Source organism: Mercenaria mercenaria, chromosome 2, assembly GCF_021730395.1.
Source record: "Mercenaria mercenaria strain notata chromosome 2, MADL_Memer_1, whole genome shotgun sequence".
Taxonomy (NCBI): domain Eukaryota; kingdom Metazoa; phylum Mollusca; class Bivalvia; order Venerida; family Veneridae; genus Mercenaria; species Mercenaria mercenaria.
The window spans coordinates 8,081,443-8,092,647 of NC_069362.1; the positions used below are offsets into that span (position 1 = coordinate 8,081,443).

At 34.9% G+C, this 11,205-nt stretch overlaps 1 protein-coding gene across 3 annotated transcripts; it reads right to left on the minus strand.

Moving 5' to 3' along the window:
- Positions 1–300: 300 nt before the first annotated feature.
- LOC128550318 (solute carrier family 22 member 4-like) lies at positions 301–6,839 on the minus strand. 3 transcript variants are annotated; one of them, XM_053529173.1, is made up of 5 exons: positions 6,639–6,839; positions 2,550–2,911; positions 1,811–2,232; positions 756–974; positions 301–455 (listed from the first exon to the last, which is right to left on the minus strand). In XM_053529173.1, the coding sequence occupies exons 2-5, from the start codon at positions 2,892–2,894 to the stop codon at positions 317–319; spliced, it is 1,125 nt and encodes a 374-aa protein (XP_053385148.1). In that variant the 5' UTR covers positions 2,895–2,911; positions 6,639–6,839; the 3' UTR covers positions 301–316. The 3 variants fall into 3 exon arrangements, with proteins under 3 accessions (XP_053385148.1, XP_053385130.1, XP_053385138.1); XM_053529155.1 differs by lacking the exon at positions 6,639–6,839 and adding an exon at positions 3,193–6,627; XM_053529163.1 differs by lacking the exon at positions 6,639–6,839 and adding an exon at positions 4,405–6,626.
- Positions 6,840–11,205: the final 4,366 nt, after the last annotated feature.

Consider the following 11,205-nt stretch of genomic DNA (forward strand, 5'->3'; position numbering starts at 1 on the left):
CCGAAGGCCAATCGTAGAACCATAGACATTTTAACTCTTGTAATACAGGCAAAAAAAGCCAGTAGGACAATAAGTCCCCTCTAACTGTAACCTACGTATGTATGAGTGGGTACAATGTACATGATATTCCATTAACAAAGTAAAACAGACACAACGAAGATGAAACTAACAAATAAACAAACTAGATGGCGCAACTCCTTGGCTTTTTGGTGGCAAAATGAAATTTGGGAGTTTACACCAGTGCTCGAAAATCATATTTCATCCAATATTTTTTAATCAGTACAGTCTTGAGTTTAATATCTGTAAGTTTTAACTGTTACCTGTTTTGAAGCCACAACGCAATAGCTTTAGATGGAATTCCGGTTAGACTGAACAAGAAGAGGTTCAGGTGAATATTGCCCGATAACGACTGGATACCAAAGGCTAAGCCAAAGGAGCAGAAGCCAAGAGCTATCCTGAAAAATCAGTTTCATTCAGTTTAAATATCCAAAATAAAACACCAAATGCAATCGAAACTTTACGGCATACGCTAAACGTGATTTTACTTCCTAATCAGAGAAACATCCAACGCAAACAACATTCACAGCCTAAATCGAGATACACCGACACAAATATCGGGTTAAACTTTAAGCTTTAATCTAGATGTGCCACAAGCAATACAAACCTTACACCATCCGACGCAGTCAAGTGTTTACAGCCCTAAAGCTCACTGCCAGCAAGATTTTATTTTATGTTATGTTATTTTTTATTATTACCAACTTAATGCTGAGAGCAGGGTTACTCTGATCAAAGTCTTGGTTTTGACCAAGTCCAAAACCGTGTATCTTTTGTTGTCTCTTGTTTCAGGCTTTCGTAGCGCTCTATGCAAATTGATGTCTTCATGTTTGTTGAATTTTGCAACGTATCTGAGTATTTCTTCTGCCTTTTCTGGTTTATCATGTGCTACATACCATCGGAAACTCTCTGGAATTATGCTTGTAACAAATATATAATCATTGTACGATTTATTTTGTATAATAAACTTTTTTAAATTAGATCCGGCTTAGTTTTAGCATAACAGAGTATTATAGTAATTTACATGAATTGTATTCATATTTTAAAGAGCAAGGAATATATTTAACATTTAGTGTCAGAAATATGCGAAATTACGACATGTTTTAACAAATTCGTATTAGGATATAAAAATCTATCAACCATGCAAGTTGAGACCGATAATTATGAAACAAGGACAAAAGTTTAAAATAAAATCAGAACAATTAAGGCAAACTCGGTTTGATTGAGTATGTTCAGGAGAGGAAATGGTAAGCGCAATACCCCTCACGCTATCCAACATCAGCCTAAGCGGAATCTTATTACTCTGAAAGGATTCCATAATCTAAAAGGACAAGAATATATAACTACACTGAGTTAAAAAAAATCGAGAGACATGTTAAGGCTGCCGCTGAGCATTAAAGACTGCTGTTGTGATACATTTAAATAATACAGCCTGAAATGTAATAAAATCTATGAGGATCATTTGGAAGCATCTAAATAAAATAACAGTAGACTCGGTTTGAATGAGTCTGTTCATGGCAGGTGATAAATGAGCATCAGCCCCCTCGTCCCCTTGCACAGGTTTAAAACGCGTGACTAATTATTTGAGATATTTCAGCATTGTGATATTGATGTACATAACAATAGAGATTAATAAATATGCTAGATAAGAACGGGGATTTTTAACTTTAAGAATTATATATAGAAAATATATGATATATTTCATGTTAGTATGTAAGGTTAAACCATAAAGTATATACATGAATATTCCACTTACAACCAAGAAAGCAAACATGGCAACGCAAAGATTGCGGTAAAAAGTTGAATGTATCGCCAGTCGTGAAGTAACCAAGACACAAGTGAAAGGAAACATCCCTCTATCGGCCAAGATGGGAATCCCGTGATCCATACACGCCACTTTGCGGGTGAAAATTCGGATAGAAGACAGTAATGGGTCGTAAGAAAGAAACCACCTCCTACCCCTGTGAAAAATACCGCAACAGCAAACATTTCCCAACACGTTGAGAAAAAGCCTAGAAGATTAGATACCATAATTATAACAATGGATGCAAACATCGGTGGTTTTCGTCCAAACAAATCGGAAATTTGACCAGACATTAAATTTCCGCAAAGAATTCCGGCAAGTTGAACAGAATTTATTGTACTTGGAATGAAGTCTTGGGCACAAACAAGATTGAACTGAAAAAGAAAAAGGAAGAAAAGGAAATGTTCCACTTATTGAATAATAAACGTTAATAAATTTTCAATTGGAAGTGATAATGCTTTAGTCCGGTGATATCATAAACATGGAAAACGTGAAAGTCTTCGCTAGAGTATCAACACAATTTTCCGTCATTAAAGGTTTTACTGTATCATTACTAGTACGGCAAGGTCTAGCTTATCTGTACAATGTTCCCTCACATTTGTCCGTTAAATAGTATAAGATCAATGCGTTATGAAATAATTTTGAAGTAAACCCCTTTACCTTTAGTACAAAATATTGTAGTCAGTCTTACCTCATTAACTATTGTATTTAAACTGTTTTCAAAGCCATACGATGTACATTGTGTTCCGTTAGCTGTATAGCATGAGTGTGACTCACAATAGTTTAAAGACGATCCATTTTCTGTACTGTAGCATGACGTCAAATTGTAGTGCACGAGATCATTTTCGCACCACCAAGAAGGCGGGGCAGTGTAAATAATCATTCCTGCAAAACTGAAGCAGACGATAGTCTTTATTATATGAGCAACAATACTCATTCTAATTTGAAAGGGCCCGCATCCGCCAATATCATCAATTATTTCGTCAGGACTGAGATTTGGAGCATGATCGCTTGTCTGTTGCTTCGAAACTGTCATGTTGAATTTCACAGCAGCTGCAAAATAAAATATTTTCTTGGTACAATTGCCCCAAATTTTCATTGACAAATAGTTATATTTTACATTTGTTTGTTCAGTTTCAAATAAATACTAAAATACCAGGTTTTACTATAATTAAAAACAAATTGTAAATAATCAAATTAAATTATTAAAGCAATTTGAGCGTTTGGTGCCGTTAAGGACATGCATAAAATGCATGTGTTTTGCATTGACAACAATAAAGTAGCTGTAAATATAGTAAATTTCTTTGTTTTAAGGAAAGGAAAAGAGTTTTTACCTCGATTATAATTCCTGTTTAATTTGTAATAGTAAAACTTTAAGGATAACAACTTTAACATCTAAACATTTAATCTAACCTAGTTTTTAACCATATCTTTACGGTGTATTTGGTTTTGACCAGAGGTCACACGTGTATCATATTAAGCAAAACTTGATTTCTAACCCTTATAATGCTGGACACGATTGATTAAGCCTTTGCGACCAGTGTAAATCATGATCAGCCTGCACATCCGTGCGGTCTGATCATAATCTGCACTGTTTGCCATTCAGTCAGTATGTTTTTGGTAAGCACCCCTTTTAACACTAAATGGTACTGAGCGTCCAAATTGAAAGATGGACAAATTCATTATAGAAATTTAGCAGGGTAAGGGCCAAACCCACATACAGGTAAACATCCGAGGATTAAACTGAAGACCTCATAAAATTTCTTAACATACTAGTAGTTGGTAAAAGTGAAACTTGGTACAAGCTTAATGGCAAAATTTATATTGTATGACATTTTGGATATTTCCACGTAAAGTATAAAACAGTGATTTAAAATGTATGAAATGTCTATGGGAATTTTTGATCTTCATTCAACTCCATAATTATGATAAAATTTGTGAAAGAAAAAGAATTATGAAAGAATAATACAGCGTAAGTATAGTTTTCAGAAATGGCTTTTGTAAACGTCATGTCCCCCAATAATGTTACAATTCCTCAGTTGAATTTTTAATTATACCTGTTCCTAAAATGAAAAACTACTATTGTAGAATAACCGTCATACAAAGTCTTAGTTTAGTTTTTCTTGTTTTTGCTTTTTTTCTTTCATTTATATACTCGACCTCAATTGAAGTTTAGGCTTCATTTTATGAACGACTGTTTTTTTTTTTTTAAAACAAAGTAGTCACAATAGACATACTTTATTCAAAATGTTTAATCAACGTATTGGCTATATGCAAATTAAAACATATTTAAGAAGATAACATATAACATAATAACACATAACTGCACCTCTATGAACGATATCGCTAATGACCTACATAAAATGTATATGCATTAATTAAGTAAAAGTACATTGAAATACGTTTCTATTTGCATGCAAAGTGGCAAATATGACGCAAGCAAGACGTCGGGAAAATATTCTTTTTTTATAAAACGTTTGACTGAAAACACAGAAAACAAGCGTAAATAATACAGAGTAAAGAAATCAGTATTTTATAGGACTTACATTCTTCTTCGGTAATCCAGGACCTTGAATTTATGTGTGACTTTGAAATTTAAATACAGTAGATAAATCAAGTGGCGACGGAAGTCTTCCTTATACGAGAAGGCTTTATACAAGTAAAGACGGTACATTTGATAAAGAGACTGCACGTTTGAAATGTTGCTTTTAGTTAGATAGATAAAAAATATATAACTATGATCTTGCATTAATGATCTATGGTGCGATATTGTACTTTCTAAATTTTCTTGAAACATCAACATCATATTCTTTATCGTCCATTTCGGGATAGCCCAATTATAAATAATTATAAATATATAAAAATATATATATCGTGCCGACTTTGTGGTGTGTTTATATAGTTAGTTTTTATTTCTCATAGTTTGTAGGATCGGAAATTACATAGAAACCTAAGCCTACAATAAAGTTTTAGAGAAGTTGTCTTCATAGTTTTGACAGTGTCTTTAACTGTTTAAAAGCTGTAATATAATGTTATTAATCAAGCAATTTCGTATTGGCCTTGTTATTTGTCCAAGGGTTGTCGTATTGGACCGAGGCCGTACAGTTTGGACTGTTGACGGTAACACCGTAAGAACTCTGTGAGTTACCTTATGACAGCTATGCACGTTCAGGTGAAAAATCTTGACAAGTTGTTTAGGCGTATTTTAGAAATCATGATCATTTTCGCCAGTAAAACAGAATTAGTTGTATGTAGGTACTTGAGAATAATTTTGAGAGATATTTTTAATGCGACATAATCAAGAGTAACCAGAACTTATCATATTTTTTGGAATTCCTATTTATTTTCTTTAGCGAGTATCTTATCATTTGAACTGTGATAAAAACTGCTTTAAAAGTCATTTCCTTTTAGGCTGCAAGCAACGAGACACAAAATTATACACATATGTGTTGATCAAGATAATACAACCAACCAAGCACATATCATATAGTCCCATGCCTCGTTTAATTCTTATCCGAAATTGTTTGCAGTTCACAACTGATACTCTTGTTCGCCAATTTATTCATCCACTTTCCAGCATTTGAATCGCTATTTATCATTGCACAAATAGTCTACACTATCAAAATGTCTGTAAAAGATAAGTCTCATCCTTTTAATTAATCTGAGTTTCCATATTTTCTTATTATTTTCCTTGACAACTGAATTTCTGACAGGAAACACCTGCATTTTACACAATACCGAATAAGCAAAAGTATCGTTGTAATCTCTGAAGACGTACATCTCGCTCAGTCAAACTTGGTTATTAAATGAACATGTTGGATGATTTTTTGTAAAAATGTGAAAAATATGTAATCTATAACTCTGATGTAAAACAAAATGGCGTCATTTAAAAATCTAACGGAAGTGGCTTCTCCGTATTGGCCCTCTCTTTTGAACCAATCAAAATGCTTAAATTCCGTATTGGCCCTGTTTTTCTCGTATTGGCCCTGTTTTTCTCATATTGGCTCAGTTATGTTTTGTATTAGCTCTGTCTGTTTCATATGATGTTTGCAATTGATCTAAAACAGTGTGTAATATTGAAAAGTTGAATAATAATGCTGCGTATTTGGTGGGGCAACTTATTCCAAAGAGTACAGCCCTGATATGCAAAAGACTACTTACCAACCATTTAACTGTAGGAATACAGAAACTGCCACTGTCACTAAAATTTAACTTAGATGAAAAAGACTGGGGACAGGCAGTTACTCTAAAACGTGTGCTATGGCTATGCATGGAGTAAACAGGGTTCTCCCAAATATTCCGGTGCCAGTATTACCTTAAAGACATGAAACAATATAATTTGGTCAACCCTTTTTTTCAACTGGCAACCATTTAAATATCTGAACTGGTCTAGACCTATGTGAGCTATTGGATCCATATCCAAAACAAATCTTATCAGTTTCTTTTGTGTTGTCTGAAGTCTGTTTTTCAGATATTGTGTCCAGAAGGAACAGGCATTAGTCAAAGTGACACTGAATAAGGTAACTAACCAATAACTTTCTGGTATGCTGTGGTATGCTGTAAAACTTTAACCTAGCATTGACATTATTAATTACTGACCTAGCCATAGACGAACCGGCCAAGCTATGGTCCAAAGTGGCACCAAGATACTTGACAGACTGAACAGCATCTATGACCTTACCATTGCAAGTTATATTCATATAGGGTTGAGTTCTTAATTTGGATTTAGATCCAAATAAAATGGACTCTGTTTTGCCTAAATGCAAACATAACTTGTTACCTATAAGCCACTCACTGACTGTTTCCAGTTCTCTGGTAAGCACAGACTCAATTTGGCCTTGCTTTCACCTGTTACCAATATGCCAGAGTCATCAGCATATAACAGCAGTTTGTGTTTTACCACTGTTGACATGTCATTCACATAGATCAAAAATAAAAGAAGTTCAAGTATGGACCCCTGGGGAACACCACATGTGATACTAGAAAATCCCGTAAACGATTTACCGTCAACTCGTCTGCCAGTTAACTCGTCCCCATTTTGGTCATTTCTTATCCCTTGACGAATTCAAATTGGTCATTTCGTCCCCCACTTTTCAACCCCTCCTTTTTAGTCTTAATATTAGAGTTATATAATTTTGATGTAAAATATGTACTAAATAAAAACATGAAATTTTTACTTTAAAAACTACATTTTGTTTTGCTTTATAAATACCCGATCGTATGTAAAAGTGCAGAATGCGTGCACGTTTCATAGCTTAAAAGTGTGTATTGACTAATGCGGCCGTGTATTTTATTTATTATATACTAAGTCTTAACACATAAAGGATAGCAAAATAAAATTTTAAAATGTTTCTCTTCATATTTTCACATGTTCCAGCTTGGTTATCCCTAGAGATCATCTGAGTCGCGCCATGAGAAAACCAACATAGTGCGTTTGCGACCAGCATGGATCCAGACCAGCCTGCGCATCCGCGCAGTCTGGTCAGGATCCATGCTGTTCGCTTTCAAAGTCTATTGCAATTAGAGATCCGTTAGCGAACAGCATGGATCCTGACTAGACTGCGCGGTCTGGATCCATGCTGGTCGCAAATGCACTATGTTGGTTTTCTCATGGAGCGGCTCAATTCTGCCTTGATACACGTTATTATTATACTACTATAAACAGCTAAAATCACCACTGCATTTTATTCATATTTACTTATAGTTTGTAATCAGCAGAATTTCATAAATACAGTACTGTATTTATTTCGAAGTTTTTAGATTGACAGAGAACCTTCACTCACACAGGATGTATTGTTAAGTTATTTGTTTTTCGTCAAAAATCACATTGTAGGGCTTCATGCAACAGTAAAAGTAATGATCATTAAACAAGAAAAAATCTTATTATTTGCATATTCCTAGTTGCAGAGTCGCTTACGAAACGTTCTGTATCTACTTTTAAAAAATGTTTAAAATTCTTACATATACATGACTATATGTTATTCATCGCTGCCTTGTTTTCTGAAGTAAATCCAGATAGTTTAAAAAGATATAGTTTTATGAAAAGTATGTTTAAGGTTAAACGTTTTATTGTTCAACTGGTATTTTAATGTCGGAACAATAATTCATACATAAAAAAGACCATGCCTCTCGTATCGGGTTTCCGGCTATCATTTATTTCGAAAATTACGAAAATGAATAACGCTTTCGAATTCAGTAGACCTTTGATTCATTCATATTTATGAAGACCATTAATAAGTCCATCGAAATTAGCCACCTGGAGAGACTTATCTGAAGAGACTCATCAAATGAAAGTTAAGTAGTTTTTTTTAAAAACAACTTTAAATTCTAAGCATGTGTCTACAAGGTGTTTAAAGACCTGGCCGATACTAAGCAAAGAGCGTAGCATTTTTATGCCAAAAAATCCGATTTGCCTGTAGCGGAATTTGAACCCGGCTCGCTCGGGTGCTACCAATGCTCTAGCCACTGAGCTAAAGAGTCGACTCCCTGACGCAGTTGTCAGGGATTGTCTTTAAACGCACAGGCTATGTGTAAGCGACCATAACATTTCCCCTCTTCAAAGAAGTCATCATTAATGATTACGTGTAAGCCATTTGGCATAGAAGGTGCCATTTTCGACACGAGACAAAGTCCGTCACTAACTTTTAGCCGTAACTAATCAAAGAGCATAGCAATTTGTGACGAAAATCCCAAATGCATGTGCAAGGTTTCGAGCCTGGATCACTCGAATGATAGTCTAATGCTCTAACCACTGACCAAAAGAGTCGATTCTCTTACGCAGTTGTCAGAGCTTGGCTTTAAACGTGCATGCTATGTGTAAGTTATCGTAACACCTGAAAATACTGCTTGTTTCGCTCACCCCGTTCACAAATCAACATCCAGAATTATTAACCATTTAGACACATTCTGAGAACTTCTTAATTCACATGTATGCTTTCAAATATCATTCCAACATAGAATACTAGTGATTAGGTACAGATTCAAATTTGACGGTTACCATGACAAAAGCGGAGTAAGTTGAACAGTTTGTACATATATACTACATTTATTATGTACGTATGCATAAATAATGCAAGGAAAAAAAATGGCTATGTATTTCTAAAACTAAAACCAAAAAAAGGCATTTTGATCAGTTGCGATAACGAAACTGATAAAAAACCACTAACTACCGAGGTGTTCACAGATTTAAGATCTTGCATTTGCAAGAAAGATCCTTTAATATAGTATTGGTAAACTTTAACGACCTAGATATCAGGTCATATATGGCAGAATGTAAGGCTTCCCTGACACCTAACACGCATGAAATGGAAGCCGCAATTTTCAAACATTCTAAATAATTAAGATACACTGTACTGTTCATCGCTTCTCATTTCATCCATTTGAATCGAACGCACCCTAAAATCCTAAATTCTTAATAATGCAAAACACATAGGGAGATGTTTTATATTACAAGTTCCAAATTATAAATAGCTAAAGCCAAAATAATACCGATTAGGGTCAAGTGATTTAAAGTCAGTGACATTAACCACTCGGCCAAATGAAAGCAACAAAAATAGCTGTTTGAAGGATTCTTGTTTGACTAGCGAAACAAAAAATACAAGAGTTGTATGTTAGAAAGAGTCATAGCACTTTTCTGTCTTAAAATGCTAAATGAGATACTGGCTAACATACAAAATCTATCAGAATATTTGTTCAGTCAAAATGCAGGTACACTGTTTTGAAAAATGCAACATAAAGTGTTTTATAATTCTATTCTAACTACTGTTTACTGAGACACCATCTTAATAATAAAGACGAAAGATCGGGCCTAATAAGCTCTGTGGGTCTCGGTGGCCAAGTGGTTCGTCGTGTTCGAATCACTGCCATCCACCGCCGTTGCCGATTCAAAACCTCGACAAGGGTATAAAATCGTTTCAGATGAGGAAGCCGTTTACAGAATGTTGGCTCTGTAAAGGCCCGTGCCTGAAATAACGCTTGAAGGGGCATCTAGGATCCTTTTTCCAAAAGTTGCCATATATTCTGTAACTGCGTTCTTGTGGAACCCAACAAAACAAAAACAAACTATAAAACCTAATCTACGAATTAATAGTTATTGTGGATGAAAAAGTACACTGATTTTTATTTGATTCACAGTCAAACCTGTCTATAAAGACCACCCTTGGGAGAGCCGAAATATGGTCTTTATTGGGAGGTGGTCTTTATTCGCAGGTTAAAATACACTGTAAATGTTAAAATGGGAATCAAAACATGTGGTCTTTAGAGCCAGATGGTCTCTGTTCAGAGGTGGTCTTTAACACAGGTTTGACTGTATTTACATTTCGCTTAATTTTGCGGTTGTGTGTGTAACAGAGTGAGACAGTACGGAAATACACGGAAAGATGTAAGAGCATGAATAAATGGAGAAAATGTAAGAAAAAACGTTTTTACTTTAAAGGGAGGTGAGTTTGTTTGGGTGAAGGGTAGAAAGAAAGTGTTTTATGGCGATGTTGAAAAAATATAGAGTAACACGAAGCATGAAAGTTGGACATAAAACATAAAATTCTTCAATGGATTTAAGAAGAAGAATAAAAATGACAGAGTAGGAGCATAAAAATGTTAGAATGTCTTGGAGAGTGTTGGCAATAAGGAGTGGGAGAACAGCAGCAGTAGAGTGGTAGGTGTGTATGAGATATTAAGACAGATAGGCATAAGGAAGTAACAAAAAGGCAGAATGACCAAACTCAGAGACCGGAAGCAGTGGAAATTTTCAGTCGCATTAAACTGGTTGGCCCAAACAAAAACACACTCTATCTCTGTTTCTGTGCGAGCGGCAGGAGGAACTCATCAAGATCTGACTTTCGTGGACTTCTTAGGTATCTGTCAGTATAAAATTTTGATAGATCTTTTACGATAGTAGAGGAAATAGTGGAGGATTATTTAAATTTAACCTTTCCATATCTAAAACTTTAAATTAAAAGCAAAAGCAAGATCATCAGGAACGCCGACTCAGTGGACACATGTAGTATAACCGTCGGTTGTAACCAATTTAATCGCAGGTCCTCTTGAATTCCTGGTAAGTAAAGTATAATGAATCAGATATTATTTAATACTGTATCTGTCTTCATATACATCTGTCATTATCTATAACTAATGTAATTGAAGGATTTCGTTGGCAATTTACAATAATCATTGGAATATATGTCGTTATTAGATACTCTAAAAATGTTAGCACAATGTTTTAGACAGATATGCGAGTCATTTAGTACGAAGGCTCACTCAAAGCGAGAACACTGAGTTTGCACATTGAATCTGGTTGAAGCCTTCATTAGCAGAACTGTTTCACTAATAAAGCGAGTTCTAGGTTCCCA

What these genes read in the sequence shown, in the direction of transcription:
- LOC128550318 (XM_053529155.1), bottom strand. Translation starts at nt 3,253, where the DNA reads ATGTTAAAGTTGTTATCCTTAAAGTTTTACTATTACAAATTAAACAGG. An exon ending in TAAATACAATAGTTAATGAG is followed by an intron (nt 2,233 to 2,549) that starts GTAAGACTGACT and finishes TTTCTTTTTCAG; the next exon opens with TTCAATCTTGTTTGTGCCCA. An exon ending in CCATGTTTGCTTTCTTGGTT is followed by an intron (nt 975 to 1,810) that starts GTAAGTGGAATA and finishes ATTTGTTACAAG; the next exon opens with CATAATTCCAGAGAGTTTCC.